The 20,357-nt window shown below is 43.4% G+C and overlaps 1 protein-coding gene across 1 annotated transcript; it reads left to right on the top strand.

The window, feature by feature from the left end:
* Nucleotides 1-5,459: 5,459 nt before the first annotated feature.
* Nucleotides 5,460-19,632, top strand: LOC122282205. Its single transcript, XM_043094156.1, has 8 exons — nt 5,460-6,096; nt 6,277-6,803; nt 16,149-17,840; nt 18,342-18,785; nt 18,872-19,065; nt 19,169-19,210; nt 19,371-19,433; nt 19,527-19,632. The coding sequence occupies exons 1-8, from the start codon at nt 5,460-5,462 to the stop codon at nt 19,630-19,632; spliced, it is 3,705 nt and encodes a 1,234-aa protein (XP_042950090.1).
* The last annotated feature ends 725 nt before the right edge of the window (nt 19,633-20,357 follow it).

The following is a 20,357-nucleotide window of genomic DNA, read 5'->3' as shown; positions in this document are numbered from 1 at the left end:
CATGATTTTCTCTTTATCAAATTCCATTTGAAATTCTATAAGCCATTTGAAATTCTATAAGATACCGATTCTTCCTTACTTCTTTGAATGTTTTCCATCCTTCTGGTTTCCATACCTGTGACATTTGTTTTCCCTCTTTGTTCACCCATTTGTCTGTTATGATCAGTGCCAAAAGGCATTGTTTCCCTTTGACTTTTGATTCAATAACAATTTCTTCCGATAATTGAAACACTTTGCTCTTCCTCCTCAGTAAGTTTTAGGCATTCCTAGAGTTTAAAAAGGTTATCATTAGCCATACTAACACTCTACAGAATTGGAATATGAAAGACTCATAAAACTTGCCATATCAAAGAAAGTCACACCTTACTCTTGAGAGGAGGAGGCCTTGTTGATCCCTTATATACGTTTTTAACTTCGTTATATTCCATGCCTATGTTTTGAGAGCTTGACTGGTGATAGTTTACGATGAAGAGCTAAACAATTTAGATAAATGCTTTGGCCACAAAAATGTTTTTTATAAAATTAAATTTATAAATTGACGTGATTTGATATAGTATTCATATTATAAAATTACTTTTATTATAAAATAGATTTGATATATCACGTGAAGGTCTGCTAGTTTGTGAGGTTTATATATATATATATATATATATATATATAATCTCTTTATATCATTGAAACACCCTAAAAGTCCTCAATACCATTTATTTTTTCAATCTCTTCATTTGGTTACATAGTTCAAATGAAATGAAATGTGATATTTTGTTGAAAGTTGAATAAAATATTATTATAATATAATTTTTTTAATATTACTTTTATTTTATAATTTGAAAATTTTGAATTATTTATTATATTTTGTATGAAAATTTGAAAAAATTATTATAATTATATGAGATAAAATGAAATGAGATAGTTTAGTTTTGTATAACTAAACTAGACTAATTAATTTAAAAAGTGTGATGCTAGGCTGCCGCTGCCCATCAATAACCTGTCGAGACCCCAACAAAAATCGCCCTAGGACAAGGTCCTAGACATGCATGGACATTCGAGATTGGGCCACATATGGGGTCGAGCCTAGTTTTGGAGGACTTCTCTAGGGGTCTAGTGCAAACCCTAGAGAGATTGCGGGAATGACATAGGTCTATTGGAAGATGGCTCACATCTTTCTATTTGACTAAGTCATGGCTTAGCCCTGATAGCCCATTGACACCCATGTTGGCATGTCCTGATAACCCTATGGGCCTTGCCTTGACACTGTCACTGACATGCCTTGATAGCCCCATAGGCCACTAGCATGGCCAGCACCAACCACCCATCAGCACGCCCACAGGCATGCCACGGCCCCAACCATGGCATGCCCTTGACAGCACCACCATCATGTCATGGTCCGTACCATGGTACGTGCATGAAAGACCCATAGACAGGCCATGGCCGCCGCCATGGCATGCACTAGATAGCATCGCTAGAATGCCATGGCCCATTGCCATAGCACACTTATGTCAGTCGCACATCATACCATGGCATGCCCAAGACAGTCACATGGCTAGCTTGCTTGCTTGCATGCCTTGGCTCATGCCTTGACACGCAGCAGGTGTCCATGGAGACTATTGGCCGTGCACAGACCATGCATGTAAGCCTGCACATTCCCTTGAGTGTGTATCTGCGCGCATGCATGCACACCCCAGCACCACTTAGCAAGGATATACAGGCACGCCATCCAGCGCACGGCTCTAGCTCGTGCCTTGCAGGCAAGGCTAGTGGCATGCCCACCAAGCATGCCATCTAGCGCACGGCTCCAACCCGTGCCTTACAGCCCTAGCGCTCAAATCGTCAGCTTGGGCCATGTATGCACATTGCCTAGGCCACCAGCTTGGGCTATGCAAGACCATCGCCCAAGCCACCTGACTAGGCCTCACAACAACAGCACGACACCATCTTGTGCCCACCATTAGGCTTAGGCTTGGCACCATGCCATGCCCACCATCAGCAGGCCACGCACAACGCCATGCCGTGTCCACTACCAGACCAACACATGGCCCATGCCATGCCATATAGTCGTGCCATCCAGCAACCCATGCGTGGCACCATGCCATGCCCAGCAACAAGCCATGCATGACCCCAAGCTGTGCCAACCATCAAGCCATACACGGCACCATGCCTTGCACATCATGAGCCATCATGGCCAATCCATGGGCCATGCCATGACAAGGGCCACCATGGCCTGTCCATCACTACATTATTGCTTTAAGTTTATTTATTTATTTAATTTATTATGTTGGGGACTTTTGCGGGTTTCCAACTTGTAAAGCTTTATAAATAGGACCCTCAGGCATTTCATTTTGCATATTTGATCATTTGTTATATTTTCCTTTGTGGAACGGTTTGGTGCGTTCTTGTGAACACTTTTGATACTTTTGCACTTGGACTCTTTTGGGTGCAATTTGTGAATCTCAATGAGAGAATTAACACATTCCAATTCGTGAATAGGTGTTGTCCATTTATCTATCTTTGATTTATCATCTTGCAATTCGTGAATAGACGTTGAATCTCTTTATCTATCTATTGTTGTTCTTGTTTATTTTCCATTCAATCTTCATATCATCCATTTATCCATCTTTTGCATGTTTTTATTCTCTATTCAAAAATTTAAACATACTTTTATGTTCTTATATTTTCTAATTGTTCATATTGTTCATACGTGTTCTTCCATCGTGTTCATCATTTCTCTAGTTTTAATCCATTTTCCAAATACCACACGCCTACCACCTTGTTTCCCATAGTTCATATTCGGCCAACACTTCCCAAAACGCCCTCCTTCCATTCTCACAAACCCTAGCCGAACCACCAAGATTCCCACAAGATAATTCCTACATTTCAGGAATCCTCATCTCATTTTCCAAATCCCATCCTATCCTTTCATCTCCATCTTCAGCCAACCACTTTTCCAAATTCAAACTCAAATCCCAATCCCAACATTTTAGGAAATTCAATCCCTAAACTCCCTTAATCATCTCCCTCCTTTCAAATCCTACTAAAAACCCTCATCCGCTTGCCATATCAAATCCCTTAATTTTAGGAACTACTCGAGAATCATTCAAATTTTAAATCCCTCTCTCCACTCTTGCCTTAGCCGAACTACCCTAATCCTTAAATCATTCCCTACCTTTTAAGAACTCATCTTCCATCTTCCAATCCATCCAAATTCGAAATACATCATTTGCCTTAGTCAAACTTCAAGTTCTAAACTACTCCCATCGGCCTTAGCATTTAGGATCACACCCTAACCACCTTATCCATCATACAAACCCTATCTTCCATCTCCAAATCCCTAAACTCTAGGAATAACTCGAGACTCATTCAAATACCATCTAACTTCATCCTCTTACCATATTCAATTCTTACCTTCTTCATCTTACCTTAGCCAATCCCTAAAGTCAAGGAGCAACCCTAAACTCTTTCAAACACCTTCCAAACCCTAGCAACCCATCTTAGACTCCAACCCTAATACATCACTTCTCAATTTCGTAATCCCCTTTAGCCACCATTCAAAACCCTAGCTACATTTCATCATACCAACCTTAAACATCATCCAAGTGGCGCCAACGTCAAGGGCAACCATCAAGTCGTTCCACATTGTATCAAACATACAAACTCACCACTTAGATCACCCGAACTCATTATCATCAACAAATCCATCATTAAACACCATACCTTCATCAACCTAGGAACCCTTCATTGCCATATCCTAGTCGAGACCAAGCAAGACAACGAGAAACATTCGGTCATCATAAGGTGACACCAGACTCGTGGACTCCTAATATTTGGAGACTAGACCAAGGTCTCCAACATAACTGCTGGGCACGCGCCTAGCACAAATTTGCTTTTTTATTTTTTTTTCTTTTTCTTTTTGTATTCTTTTTACATATTTAAATATTTTTAAGAAATAAAAAATATACCAATATACTAAAAATTACTTATTTAATTATTAAGACAAAAAAATTTTAAAAAATGAATACATGGAACGGTCATTTAAAATGAGGGAGTAATATAGCAACATTTTCATTTAAAATGATTGATTCTTTTGTATTTTTTGCAAAAATTGGGGAGGTCGAAAAATGGGATGCGTCTGGGTGGGAGAAATGGAGAGGCGGGAGAGGAGAAATTTCGTCGTTGAAATCATCGAATGAAAACGGTGGCTGAGGAGTGCAGATGAAAGTATTTCTCACCCCCAGGGATATTGGGATACAGTGATCTCATGACTCTATAGATGTTTTTGTAACAACCATGTAGGGGACTTGAAGGCAGTGTGTGTGAGGGCTATACGGGAGCATGAATGCAGTCAATGAAGAAGGAAAGTGCAGTGGCGGCAGATGCTGGGTTATCGAGTGAAAACCTAAGTCAAAAGCTAAGTGTCGGCAAAAGTGAAAGAGAAGCTTCGGTCAAAGCTGGATGTTCCGTTAGGCTAAGGGAATTTAGTACAGCTGGGCTTTTTCAAGGGTTTTTAGAGTCTAGCAAGGATTATGGAATTAAGGAGTCTATGTTGGGCCCAAATCTATGTTATTTTAAGTCTATGTCTTTTGTTTTGATGTCTTTTGTTTTGAGTCCAATAGTTGGCCTATGGCCTGTGTGTTTTCCAGAAAGTGTAAGGATGAGGACTTATATGAGGCGCCGCCAGACCTGTAAGAATCATCTGAAAAGTAATGCAAACCTAAATTTCTTCTTTCCTCTCTATCTATCATTTCTACTGGAGGTGCTCTCCTCGAAAGAGCCTATTTTTCCAGCAAACCACAAGGGGTTTGTTACAAGTGGTATCAAGAGACTCGTCTTGTGAAGAAAATGGCTGAAGGGACTAGACTAAAAGAACTTCAAGAGGGGCTCAATGCCCTAAAAAAAGCTGCAGATTTTCAATATCAAGAAATAAAAATGTCTACAGATGCACAATATCAAGACATTAAAAAGGCTACTGATGCTCGGTTTTCTCATGTAGACAACGACATGGCTACCCTAAAAAAACAAAATGAGGCCATTGTCCAACAGCTAGCCATCCTCACTGTTGAAATGCAGAAAAGGAACCCTACTAGCAGCTCTATTTTTGAACCATTTGAGGGACCCCCACCATTAGATGAAGCTGGTAACCCTGCAGCTGCAACATCACCTACACCAACAACAACAACAGGCCCATGTGCAGTAGAACTTTCAGCAGCAACAACAGCAACAACAACAGAACTTTCAGCAACAGGCTTTTTAGCACCAACAGCAGGCTTTTCAGCAACATCAACAGGCTTTTCAACAGCAACAATAGAACCTACACATCATGCAAATGGGTGAGACGCAGATGCAACCAAAAGTGTTGAGACTTGACTTTCCTCTTTTTAATGGAGATGGCCCTACAGGTTGGATTTACAAAGCAAATCATTTCTTGATGTTTTTTCAATGTCATTCCACAAAATAGAGTCAGGATGGCCTCTTTTTACATGGATTGTAAGGCACTAATCTGGTTTCAAGAGATGGAAGACAGCGGACACCTCCCAAACTGGGATGCCTTTACGAAAGCTCTGCTTATTAGGTTTGGTCCAAACATTTATGACGACCCTATAGAGGAGTTAACTAAGCTAAGACAATCGGGTTTTGTGGTGGATTACCAGTCTAAGTTCGAAACTCTAACGAACAGGTTACGTGGGTTATCAGAGGCCTACAAACTTAGTTGCTTTGTGAGTGGTTTAAGGGATGATATTCGGTTGACAGTTAAAATGTTTAACCCCACAAACCTTATCTCAGCCTTCGGCTTGGCAAGAATCCAAGAAGAAAAAGCAAACCTCTCCAAGAAATACCCAAGACCCAGCCTAACCTACTCACCCACCCCTGGAATTTTAAAAAACCCACAACCCCATCCAGCCGAGAACTCCAAACTCAAACAAAATCTGACCATCCACAAAATAAACCAGAACCAGATGAAAGACAGGAGAGAAAAGGGTTTGTGCTATCACTGTGACTCTAAATGGGCACTGAGTCATAAATGTCAAAATCCAAGATTGTACATGTTGGATGATATAGAATTGGACAGTGAGGGGAGTGAGAAAGTGGAGGAAGAACCTTGTGAAACCAAAGAAGAACCCATTCCAACCTTAGACATATGCACCCCCAAAACCAAACCAGAAATTTCGCTGCATGCCATAATTGGAACCCACAACCCAAGAACCATGAGAGTAAAAGGAAGAATTAACAAGTAATGGATCACCATACTGATTGATACGGGCTCTACCCACAACTTCTTAGATCCTGCTATACTTAAAAGAACAAACATACCATGGAAAAATCAAGAACCGGTGAAAGTAAGAGTTGCTAATGGGGAAGTCATTGTTAGTGAAGGAAGTTGCAAGGGAGTGAAGGTTGTAATTCAAGGGACTACTTTTCTCTTGGAATTACAAGTGTTGGTATTGGCTGGTTGTGACATGGTGCTGGGTATTAAATGGCTTCAAGAGCTTGGGAAGGTGCTATGGGATTTCGAAATGCTGACCATGCAGTTTTCCTATGGGGGTCAGGAGGTTAAGTTGCAGGGCTTAACAGCAGCTAAAATGATTGATGAGGGTCCTTTGACTAAACTGAACAAGCTGGAAAATAAGGGGATAATTTTACAGTTGTTAGAAGAAGAAAGCCCTCTGGAGCAGCGGGCCAAAAATGAAGTTCCAGCCACTATAAAAAGTCTGTTACAGCAGTTTGATGAAGTATTTTCTGAACCCAAAGGCCTTCCACCCCCTCGTACCCATGACCACGCTATCAACCTAATACCCGAGACCAAGCCTGTGACGCCCCCAAATCCCCACGCACGGACACGGGAAAATCGAGACGTCTGGATGATGACAACCCGGGTCACCACCCTATCGACGAGTGCCAAGTGTGTGCAAAAGCAACATATGTGCACGAAGAAACACGCAGCGGATAACGAAAGTCATATAACTAAGTACCAGAATTTTTTTTAACGTAATACAAGCTGTTTAAAACATACATAAATAAAATATTACAAAACACGAATATAGTTTTAAACCAAACAATAAAGCATAACATCAGCAACCCAGCGGAGCCGCATCCTCGGGCTCAGTCTCCTTCTCCTCATCCTCGAATCCTGCACCAAAATTTACGGAACCAAAAATGGTACCGCAGGTAAGCAAAACCCAAACACCACTAGATAAAAACACATAGAACTCAAACAATATGCATGAAGTGATGCCAATGCGCAAAACCCATAAAACATAATTTTCCACACACGCCAAAAAACTCATTTGGCCCAAAAACAAACCTTTCCAAAAATCACGCCAAAAGTCACATTTGGCCTCTATTCATCTCAAACCATAATCCATTTTAACTCGTATGCACCATGACCTCCCCTAGGGGTCATCCGCACACCCTGGCTCTAGTGCCACACCGCAGAGTACCACCACGCATGTGACACCTAACGAGCGATGCCCAGTTCCACGCCCCCCGTGTTCGTAGCCAAGCATCCTCTAGCCCTCGCCAGCGAAGGGCCACGGAGTCGGTGCACAGAGCGATGCCCGGTTCTGCGCCCGGCGCGTTCTTAGCCAAGCACCCCTAGCCCCCGCTCCCGTCGTCGCCCAGCGACAACCCAGGGGACATCACTCAATTTATTCCGCTCCTGAGTGACCAGAGGAGCTCCACCGAGATAATACTTCATCCCGGCTTGGGGTCGTGATACACACGCACCCGTAAGTCCACTTACGCCAATAAACAGGCTTTTCACAATTAAACAAAAACACACGTGCATGCACCATGTAAATGCTATATCAATGCACAAAAATAATCAACCAACATAATTCAATAAAACAAGCAACTCCGTCCTCCATCCATCCGACCCCCGAACTCCTCGGACTCAGTCCGGAATCAACCAACTAGCAGATAAAATTATTGAATGAGCAATATATTTTTAAATCTGAAAATAGGGTTTGGAAAATACTTACAGCGCTATATGGTATTTTTAGAAAGCTTGCGGCATTGCAAACGGCGGAGAAAAAGCAACGTAACAGTGAAAATTCACTGTGGCCGTGGGTTGTAAAATACCCACTTTTGAACGGGGACAAACCAGGGCTTGGGATTGATAGAGAATGGTCTAAAGATGATTATGAAGCTATTGGAAGTGGTGGTTGGCCGTGGGTGGCGGCGGAAATGGAGGTTGATGGCCGAATTTTTCAAAATGGAAAGCTAGCTCGTGGGAGCTGTTCCAGTGACTATTGGAGGCCGAAAATGGGTGGGTTAGGACGGAAAGGGACCAGTGATGAAGTGGTAAAAAAATGGTGGCCGGAGGTGGAGCGACGGCAGCGGATCGAGGCAAAAACCGTGGGGCCTTTGATGGCGTTTTCCGGCCAAACGGCTGGCCGGATGGGGTTGAGGTTTGGTGGGGAGGTGCGCCGGAGGGAGGGGGTTCGACCGGTGGGGGCGGTGTGCCGCACGGCGGCTGGATGGCGGTGGGTCGAGGGGTTGGGCTGCAACGGCGTGAGAGAGAGAGAGAGAGAGAGAGAGAGAGAGAGAGAGAGAGAGAGAGAGAGAGAGAGAGAGAGAGAGGGTCAATGCGGGGAGGAAGGAAGAAGAAGGAAAAGAAAAGAAAGAAAAAAAAAAGAAAAAGAAAAAGAAAGAAGAAAAGAAAAGAGAAAAAGGAAAAAAAAGAAAAAGGAAAAAAAAAGATGTAAGAAAGAAATGAGGTCCAATTCTCACTCCGGGAAAACAAAACAAAACCGCCGAAACGAGATTAAAAACCGCAAAACGACCAAAAGAAATAAAACACAACATCAAATAAAATAAAAACCAATTTTAAAACGCAATACATTAAAATAAATAAACTAATATTAATTAAAATAAAAACAACCCTTTAGTGAAAATACACGCAAAAGCGGGTCATCACATCCTCCCTCCCTTAAAAATAAATTTCGTCCTCGAAATTTACAAGATCAACCACCAACTTAAAGAAGCCACATAAAAACACATAAACCACCTGTGACCAAGATTAAGATACGTACCTTCATTAGTCAAACAAGTATGGGTACTGCTCCCTCATGTCCGCTACTCGCTCCCAAGAGAAGTCTTGTGCTAACGGATCTCCCCACGCCACCTTAACCAAAGGTATCGTCTTGGACCTCAACTGTTGCTCCTTCCAATCTATGATCTGCGACGGAATAACCTCATAAGTGAGATCCGGTTGCAACTAAATACCCTCTGGGTCGACGAAGTGTGGCTCTTACTGTCCAAAGCTCTTCTTCAGGGATGATACGTGGAAGACATCGTGAATATCCCCAAAATATCCTGGCAAAGCAACTCTATAGGCGACGGACCCTACCTTCTCCAGAATCTGAAAAGGGCCGACATACCTCGGATCCAACTTCCTCTTCTTACCAAAACGCTTAACACCTCTCATGGGAGAGACTTTGAGATAAACTCAATCACCAACTTCAAAAGACAACTCTCTCCTCCTGGTATCAGCGTAGCTTTTCTGGCGACTCTGAGCTGCCGCCATTTTATCTCTGATGATCCGGACTTGGCTTTGCATCTCCTGAATTATTTCGGGTCCAATTATCCTACTCTCCCCGACTTCATCCCAACACAAGGGCGACCTGCACTTTCTCCCATAAAGAGCTTCATAGGGAGCCATCTGAATGGTCGCATGGAAGCTATTATTATATGCAAACTCGATGAGCGGTAAATGGTTTTCCCAACTCCCTTGAAATTCCATGACACATGCTCGCAACATGTCTTCAAGGGTCTGAATGGTGCGCTCTGATTGGCCGTCTGTCTGCGGGTGATATGCAGTACTGAACTTCAACTTAGTACCCAAAGCTGCCTGCAAACTCTTCCAGAACTGCGACGTGAACCTCGGGTCTCGATCCGACACTATACTCTTTGGTATGCCGTGCAGTCGCACTATTTCTTTCACGTACAAGCGTGTCAACTTACCCAAGGAGTCGGTGTTATTAACAGGCAGGAAATGAGCACTTTTCGTTAACCGGTCAACAATCACCCAAACATAATTTTTCCCACTAGGCGTTCTCGGCAAACCCACTACAAAGTCCATCATGATGTCATCCCATTTCCACTCAGGAATAGGGAGGGGTTGGAGCATACTTGCAGGTCTTTGATGCTCGGCCTTCACTTGACGGCATGTGTGGCATTTCTCAACATACAGGGCAATATCCTTCTTCATTCCATCCCACCAGTAATTTTTCTTCAAGTCCCAGTACATCTTTGTACTGCCGGGATGAACTGAATAAGGGGCCGCATGTGCTTCTGCCATGATCCGCTCCTTGAATTTTGAATCTTTGGGGACCACTCTGCGATCTCGGAACCGAAGTATCCCATCTTTATCCATGCTATAACGCAACGGCCCTCGAGATTTTCTGACTCTTTTTCTGATATTTAGCAGCTTTGGATCCTTCCTTTGAAGAGTCTTCAATTCTTCAAAATCAGTTACCCGAATATCAAGAACTGAAGATAAAATCTCTTCTTGCTGCGAACTCTCAATAAGGAGCCTTCTCATCCCACAAAGCAACGAATCCAATTCTGATGGCTCGACTTCATCTTCCAAGTGCGACTTTCGGCTCAAAGCATCAGTAACTATATTAGCTTTCCCCGGATGGTACTTGATCTCACACTGATAGTCACTGATTAGCTCTAGCCATCGCCTTTGCCTCATGTTCAGATTTTTCTGGGAAAACAAATGCTTCAAGCTCTTGTGATCAGTAAATACCTCGTAAGCCTCCCCATACAAGAAGTGCCGCCAGATCTTGAGAGCAAAAACAATCGCAGCCAATTCTAAATTGTGCGTCGGATAATTCTTCTCATGGTCCTTTAGCTGACGAGATGCATAGGCAATAACCCGTCCTTCCTGCATAAGGACACAACCTAAACCAAACTTAGACGCATCACTGAAGACTACGAATGGCTTATGCGGTTCTGGGAGCGCTAACACTGGTGCCGTCGTCAACCTGTTCTTTAATTCTTGGAAGCTTCTCTCACACTTATCTGACCAAACAAATTCTGTATTCTTCCGAGTCAAAGCTGTGAGAGGTCCGGATAGGCGAGCAAAACCCTCCACAAATCTTCGGTAATATTCGGTGAGTCTCAAGAAACTCCAGATCTCGTGCACTGTAGTCGGGCGCTGCCATGACAAAATGGCTTCTACCTTACTAGGATCAACAGCCACTCCATCTCGGGAAATTACATGCCCAAGAAATTTAACTTCTTTCAACCAGAATTCACACTTGCTGAGCTTGGCGTACAATTGGTGTTCTCTCAATTTCCCAAGTACCAGACGACGATGATACACGTGCTCTTCAACATCTCGGGAATAAATCAGAATATCATCGATGAATACTACCACAAAGGAATCCAGATAAGGTCGAAATAATCGATTCATTAAATCCATGAAAGCAGCAGGGGCATTAGCTAACCCAAACGGCATCACCTTAAATTCATAATGCCCATACCTCGACCTGAAGGCAGTTTTAGGCACATCCTTGTCTCTGATCCTCAGCTGGTAGTATCCCGACCTCAGATCAATTTTAGAGAACACGGCTGCTCCTTGAAGCTGATCAAATAAATCATCTATCCGCGGGAGAGGATATTTATTTTTGATGGTCACCTTATTCAATTCTCGATAATCTATGCACATACGGAGGGTTCCATCTTTCTTTTTAACAAATAAAACTGGTGCACCCCAGGTGAAGTACTAGGCTGAATAAATCCCTTCTCTACCAGCTCTTGCAACTGAGTCTTCAACTCTTTTAATTCAGCCGGTGCCATGCGATAAGGAGCTTTATGTACAGGAGCTGCTCTAGGTTCCAAGTCTATAACAAATTCCATTTCCCGCACAGGGGGTAGTCCCGGCAAGTCATCCACAAACACATCGGAAAATTCTTCCACAACTGGAATGTCTGCCAAAGACTTCTCCTCGGACGGCGTGGACATCATCTGAACCAAGAATGCATCCGCTCCCCATGCAATCTCTCTTTTTGCTTGAATTGCCGATATAATTACCGGCTTTTCTTTCAATTTACTCCTCGCAAATTCCAGACAATCACCATCTGGAAGCTGAAAGCTAATTATCCGACTTCTGCAATTAATACTCGCAGAATATCGGTATAGCCAATCCATCCCGAGGATGATATCAAAACCCAACAGCTTAAACACTACCAAATCAGCATCCAAGAACCTTCCATCAAAATTTAACGGGCATCCCAAAGCAACCTTGGAACACCACACCATTTCACCATCGGGTAGAGCCACTACCATAGACTTTGGCAACGGTTCCGTGACCAAATTACACACCCGAGCAAAAGTGGAAGATACAAACGACTATGACGCACCGGAATCAAACAAAGTGCAAGCATAAAACTCATACAAACGAACTCTTCCTGAACCAAACACATTAACTCATGAAATCCAAAAAGCAAAGGAGAAACCAAAAAAATACCAAAAATTAAATCCAACTTAAAATTAAATAAATCCATACCAGTAATTACTCCAGCATCATGGGTCGCTGGTGCCTCATCATCCACCTCTCCGGGTGTGACAGCATAAACCCGGGCTTGCACTGCTTGTCTGGGGTTGGTTCTTCAACCGTGTCTACCTCCACGGCTTCCTTGAACTCTGACGGGGCACTCCCGAGCAATATGTCCCACTTGGCCGCACCGGTAACACTGGGGTCCACTACTCAGCCGACATTCGCCCTCATGAGTTCTATTACATGCTCCACAAATTGGCACCCGTCCTCCCATACGAACACCTGAGGACGTTTGAGGTCGAGTTCCGGTCCGCTGAACAAATTCTGAGGCGAACCCGAGCTGCTTCCTTCACCAGAAAAACTCCACCTCTTATGTCCTGGAGGGGAGCCCATACTCAGATTATTTTCTCGCTCGACAAGGGTGGCCACATCCACTAATTTCTGAAAAGTGCATATCCGATGGCTGACCACCATACGGCATATATCAGGACGTAGTCCCTCCTGAAAACGATCAACTCGCATCTCCTCTGTGACGATAAGGTGGGGAGCAAATCGCCCAAGTTCTATGAATCTTCGGGCGTACTGTTCCACTGTCGCGCCCCCTTGGACCAGATTTGAGAACTCTCTTGCCTTTTGCTTCCTTACCACTGCGGGAAAGAATCGGTCATTAAATTCTTTCTTGAAGCGCTGCCAGGTCACAGCAGCGAAAGATCCCAATTCTGATTCCAGCATCACCCTCTTGGTATCCCACCAATCAGACGCTGTACCTTGCAACAGATAGCTGGCGTAGAGTACCTGTTGCGCCTCGGTGCAACCACACACCTCAAATGTTCTTTCCAGGTCTTTGATCCATTTTCCAGCTTGGAGTGGATTCTCTTCTCCAGTAAAGTGTGGAGTTCTATGTGCCAGGAAGCGCTCATAGGTGCATCCGGCTTGCACCATGCTACTGGACCCTCCTAGGTACATCCAAGGCCCTCCCTGATGTGGCCAAGGACCTCCTGGTTGTGGCCAAAACCCTCCTTGCTGTGGACAAGGCCCTCCTTGTTGTGGCCAGGGACCCCCTTGTGGTGGCCAAGGTCCTCCTTGTTGTGGCCTAATATTCTGCTGCATGAACTCCGTCATCTGCCGTATTGCTTCGGCTATGGAGTCATCTCTTGAGGTATTGCCCCGTGGCTCCTGAGTAGATTTCCTTGGTCTCCCCATTTTTTTTCTTGTCACCACAACCTTTGACCCCCTTTCAGAAAATAAAAACAAATAAAACCAACAACAAACAAAAACAGAACCACAGACCAACACCACATCACAGAAAACAAAAGAAACCAACTTGCAAAAACATAACTAAATAAATAAAAACAAACAAACAAGCTCAAACAAATAAAGCAAACAAAACAAATTAAATAGCTGTACTTAACATAATTTTTTTAAAACACAACTTTAAAAGCATTCTGGTACTGCCTACGGGACATGTGGTTTTACCTAGAGCTGAACCGCTCTGATACCACCTGTGACGCGCCCAAATCCCCACGCACGGACACGGGAAAATCGAGACGTCCGGATGATGACAACCCGGGTCACCACCCTATCGACGAGTGCCAAGTGTGTGCAAAAGCAACATATGTGCACGAAGAAACACGCAGCGGATAACGAAAGTCATATAACTAAGTACTAGAATTTTTCTTAACGTAATACAAGCTGTTTAAAATATACATAAATAAAATATTACAAAACACGAATATAGTTATAAACCAAAAAACCAAACTATAAAGCATAACATCAGCAACCCGGCGGAGCCGCATCCTCGGGCTCAGCCTCCTCCTCCTCATCCTCGAATCCTGCACCAAAATTTACGGAACCAAAAATGGTACCGCAGGTAAGCAAAACCCAAACGCCACCAGATAAAAACACATAGAACTCAAACAATATGCATGAAGTGATGCCAATGCGCAAAACCCATAAAATATAATTTTCCACACACGCCAAAAAACTCATTTGGCCCAAAAACAAACATTTCCAAAAATCACGCCAAAAGTCACATTTGGCCTCTATTCATCTCAAACCATAATCCATTTTAACCTGTATGCACCATGACTTCCCCTAGGGGTCATCCGCACACCCTGGCTCTAGTGCCACACCGCAGAGTACCACCACGCATGTGACACCTAACGAGCGATGTCCAGTTCCACGCCCCGCGTGTTCGTAGCCAAGCATCCTCTAGCCCTCGCCAGCGAAGGGCCACGTAGTCGGTGCGTAGAGCGATGCCCGGTTCCGCTCTCTGCGCGTTCGTAGCCAAGCACCCCCTAGCCCCCGCTCCCGTCGTTGCCCAGCGACAACCCAGGGGACATCACTCAGTTTATTCCACTCCCGAGTGACCAGAGGAGCTCCACCGAGATAATACCCTATCCCGGCTTGGGGTCGTGATACACACGCACCCCCGTAAGTCCACTTACGTCAATAAACAGGCTTTTCACAATTAAACAAAAACACACGTGCATGTACCATGTAAATGCTATATCAATGCACAAAAATAATCAACCAACATAATTCAATAAAATAAGCAACTCCGTCCTCCATCCATCCGACCCCCGAACTCCTCGGACTCAGTCCGGAATCAACCAACCAGCAGATAAAATTATTGAATGAGCAATATATTTTTAAATCTGAAAATAGGGTTTGGAAAATACTTACAGCGCTATATGGTATTTTTAGAAAGCTTGCGGCATTGCAAACGGCGGAGAAAAAGCAACGTAACGGTGAAAATTCACTGTGGCCGTGGGTTGTAAAATACCCACTTTTGAAAGGGGACAAACCAGGGCTTGGCATTGATAGGAAATGGTCTAAGGATGATTATGAAGCTATTGGAAGTGGTGGTTGGCCGTGGATGGCGGCGGAAATGGAGGTTGATGGCCGGATTTCCCAAAATGGAAAGCTAGCTCGTGGGAGCTGTTCCGGTGACTATTGGAGGCCAAAAATGGGTGGGTTAGGACGGCAAGGGACCGATGATGAAGTGGTGAAGAAATGGTGGCCGGAGGTGGAGCGACGGCGGCGGATCGAGACAAAAACCGTGGGGGCTTTGATGGCATTTTCCGGCCAAACAGCTGGCCGGATGGGGCTGAGGTTTGGTGGGGAGGTGCGCCGGAGGGAGGAGGTTCGACCGGTGGGGGCGGTGTGCCGCACGGCGGTCGGACGGCGGTGGGTCGAGGGGTTGGGTTGCAACGGCGTGGGAGAGGAGAGAGAGAGGGTCGACGCGAGGAGGAAGGAAGAAGAAGGAAAAGAAAAGAAAGAAAAAAAAGAAAAAGAAAAAGAAAGAAGAAAAGAAAAGAGAAAAAGGAAAAAAAAAAAGAAAAAGGAAAAAAAAAAGATGTAAGAAAGAAATGAGGTCCAATCCTCACTCCGGGAAAACAAAACAAAACCGTCTAAACGAGATTAAAAACCGTAAAATGACCAAAAGAAATAAAACATAACATCAAATAAAATAAAAACCAATTTTAAAACGCAATAAATTAAAATAAATAAACTAATATTAATTAAAATAAAAACAATCCTTTAGTAAAAATACACGCAAAAACGGGTCATCACAAAGCCCATTTCTATAAGACCATACCGTTACCCTTATTACCAAAAAGATGAGATTGAAAAAATTGTTCAGGAGTTATTAATGACAGGGGTAATCAGGCCAAGCCAAAACCCCTACTCATCTCTGGTGTTATTGGTGAGGAAGGCAGATGGAACGTGGCGGCTGTGTGTTGATTACAGGGGCTTAAACAACATTACTATCAAGGATAAGTTTCCTATTCCTGTGGTGGAAGAATTAATGGATGAGTTGCATGGGTCAGTACTTTTCTCAAAGCTGGATTTGAGATCCGGCTACCACCAAATTCGGGTTAAACACGAGGATGTGTCAAAAACTGCTTTTCGGACTCATGAGGGACACTATGAGTTCTTAGTAATGCTGTTTGGGCTTACCAATGCTCCCTCCACATTTCTAAGTCTCATGAATGAGGTATTTCGGCCCTTTCTAAGAAAATTTATACTTGTTTTCTTTGACGATATTCTTGTTTACAACAAGTCTGAAAGGGAGCATGTCAACCACCTAAGGGTTACTTTAGAGACTCTAAAACAACACCAATTATTTGCAAAGAAATCAAAGTGCTGTTTTGGCTGCAAGGAAGTGGCCTACCTAGGCCATGTGATTTCAGCAACGGGAGTCAAGGCGGATCCCGACAAGCTAAAGGCGATGGTGGAGTGGCCCCTACCGAAATCCCTAAAGGCATTGAGGGGGTTCTTGGGTTTAACAGGCTACTACCGCAGGTTTATAAAAGGCTATGGGGGGATTGCAGCCCCACTAACTAGTATGTTAAAAAAAGATGGGTTCTTATGGTCTGCAGAATCTAAAGAGGCCTTTTGCAAGCTTAAGGAGGTGGTTACACAACCGCCGGTGTTAGCATTGCCCGACTTCACACTACCATTCACAATTGAGTGTGATGCGTCTGGAACAGCGATAGGGGCAGTTTTGATGCAAAAGGGGCAGCCCATTGCATTTTTTAGTCAAGCATTGAAGGGAAGATCTCTCTCTATGTCAACCTATGAGAAGGAACTGTTCGCCCTTGTTTCAGCAGTCATGAAGTGGAGGCCGTACTTGTTGGGAAGAACTTTTGTGGTGAAGACAGATCAACAAAGTCTCAAACATTTGCTGGACCAAAAAGTGGGCACCCCTATGCAACAAAGGTGGATCACCAAGCTCCTAGGTTATGATTTTATTGTGGAGTATAAGCGAGGGGCTGAAAACAGGGCAGCGGATGCCTTATCAAGGAAGGATAAGTGGGAAGAAGAGACACTGATGCTAATCACCTTCCCTAGTGTAGAATGGGTGGATGAATTGAAAGGGGCGTATGAGACTGATGCGCACGTAAAAAACTTGTTGCAGAATTGTTTAGATGGCAAAATGGGGCCTAAATACTCAGTTCGAGAGGGTCTTTTATTATACAAGAACAGGTTGTATATCCCTGATCAAATGGAATTTAAAAACAAGTTGCTGGAGCTAACCCATAGCAGCCCGTGGGGGGGACATTCGGGCTACGATAAATCTGCCCATAGGATGAGAAGAGACTTTTATTGGCCCGGGATGAAGAGGGATCTCAAACAATTTACTAGAGCATGTGACTTGTGCCAAAGGGTCAAAGCTGATAATTTTTTGCCAAATGGTTTGCTGCAACCATTGCCTATACCCTCTCAACCGTGGACCCAGATATCCATGGATTTTATTGAGGGCTTACCCAACTCCCATGGTTACAACAGTTTGTGGGTGGTGGTTGATCGCTTGACTAAGTATGGTCATTTTGTACCCTTAAAACACCCATATACAACCAAAACAGTCGCAGATTCATTTATGAAGAATATTTTTAAGTTACATGGAATGCCCCAGTCCATAGTGTCCGACAGGGATACTACATTCACAAGTCAATTTTGGCAAGAATTATTCAAGTTATAGGGTGTCGAGATGGCTATGAGCACATCATACCATCCTCAGACTGATGGACAATCGGAGGCTGTCAACAAAATAGTGGAAAATTACTTGCGATGTTTCACGGAGATCGACCGAAGGACTGGTCAGTGTGGATACCCCTAGCTGAGTGGTGGTATAATTCCACTCAGCATCTGTCAACTAAGGTCACGCCCTATGAGGCTCTTTATGGGTACCCCCCACCCCGTGTAATAGACTACATCCCTGGCACCTCACGCATGGAAACAGTAGACCAAGTTTTATGCAACAGAGATCGAATACTCAGTGTCCTCAAACATAACTTACAACATGCTCAGAATAGAATGAAAAAATATGCAGATCTTAGAAGAAGAGAACAACAATTCGAAGAAGGAGATCTTGTATACCTCAAGTTGCAGCCGTACTGTCAGTCATCAGTGTCCTCGAAGGGATCTGAAGTTGGCTCCGAGGTACTTCGGGCCATATAGAGTGCTGAAAAAAATTGGGACCATGGCTTATACATTGGATCTGCCTCCATCTTCACGTATACATCCCACTTTTCATGTATCACAACTGAAACGCAAGGTGGGTTCCAAGGCAGTGGCCATTCTGTCGCTACCCCCAGTGGATGCTCACGGTGTGCTTTGTCCCGAACCAGAGGAAGTGATTAGTAGACGCATGGTGAAAGTTGGGAACCGAGCAAGGGCAGAGCTACTCATTAAATGGCATGGCCAGGACGCTGCAGATGCTACTTGGGAGATTTATTCAAAACTCAAAGAGGATTTCCCTCACCTTGAGGGCAAGGTTTTTTAATGGGAGATGGAATGTAACAACCATGCAGGGGACTTGAAGGCAGCGTGTGTGAGGGCTATACGGGAGCATGAATGCAGTCAATGAAAAAGGAAAGTGTAGCGGCGGCAGATGCTGGGTTATCGAGTGAAAACCTAAGTCAAAAGCTAAGTGTCGGCAAAAGTGAAAGAGAAGCTTCGGTCAAAGCTGGATGTTCCGTTTGGCTAAGGGAATTTAGTCCAGCTGGGCTTTTTCATGGGTTTTTAGAGTCTAGCAAGGATTATGGAATTAAGGGGTCTATGTTGGGCCCAAATCTATGTTATTTTAAGTCTATGTCTTTTGTTTTGATGTCTTTTGTTTTAAGTCTAATAGTTGGCCATGGCATGTGTGTTTTCCAGAAAGTGTGAGGATGAGGACTTATATGAGGCACCGCCAGACCTGTAAGAATCATCTGAAAAGTAATGCAAACCTAAATTTCTTCTTTCCTCTCTATCTATCATTTCTACTGGAGGTGCTCTCCTCGAAAAAGCCTATTTTTCCAGCAAACCACAAGGGGTTTGTTACAGTTTGCTTCTCTGTTTCTTTCCATATCATGGTTAGGAAAAGAAGGGTCTTCTGTCAAAATCCCTTGTTGAGAGTTGCTGCACCATCTGGTCCATCCATGTAAATATTACGGAGGATGTCCCTGCACATGGAGAAGATTGCTATTTGATGCTTCATGTGGCCCTGAACTCAGCTTTCTATGCTCCTGTACAGCCAACGTGTAACTTCAGTTTTTCTTATGTATGCTGTATGGGTTAAAAGAGCTTGTCTGAAGCTATTTCAGATATACAATCTACCGAATCTGGATGCTGAAAGGTAGCAAAATGATGCTCTATTTTTCAAGAGTAGAAACAGAGAAAGAACACAAGGGAATTCTCTAATAACATGATGAATATTGAAATGATTATTGAAAATGAAATCGTTTCTTACAATATGTTCTGTTCATTGGTGCAAAAATAAAAAAATGAAAAAAAATAAAAACAAGAGAAACTAATCACAATAATCTAGGAGAAAATCATGCTATCATGAGCTGTAGTTGAGGTGTTGTAGCTGTTAATGCTTAATATGGTATGTGGAGTGATCTCAGGCTTGAGTGGTAGATTGTGTATCTGTAATAGAAGCCGAATCACGACAAGAAAATTCTAAATAAGAAGCTGAGATATAAGTGCGTAATGGCTGCCGCTTGTACCCAGCTTCTTGACGATGCATTTCCTTGCATCATGTTAAAGACGCAAAGCTTCAAGATGATTTGATTTTATTTTGGAAAAATATAGTTATAAGCACAATTGTGTACTAATCTGTGCATCAATGTAATGTGATTGGTCAAAAAGTAGATTTTATTAAAAACAGTATTAATTTAAATTTTAAGTATGAATAAATTAGTATTGGTACACAGATTAGTGCGTAACCGTATATATATATATAGCAAAACTCTTTTATTTCAGAGCCTGTTGTGAAAAACTGCTAGGATCAGGTTCCTTTGAAAGTTATAGATGTAAATATTGCTTTTTCTATAGGATATATACTTCTTTTCCGTTATTCTTT

Source organism: Carya illinoinensis, chromosome 11 (assembly GCF_018687715.1).
Source record: "Carya illinoinensis cultivar Pawnee chromosome 11, C.illinoinensisPawnee_v1, whole genome shotgun sequence".
NCBI lineage: Eukaryota > Viridiplantae > Streptophyta > Magnoliopsida > Fagales > Juglandaceae > Carya > Carya illinoinensis.
This window is presented reverse-complemented; position numbering and strand designations above follow the sequence as displayed.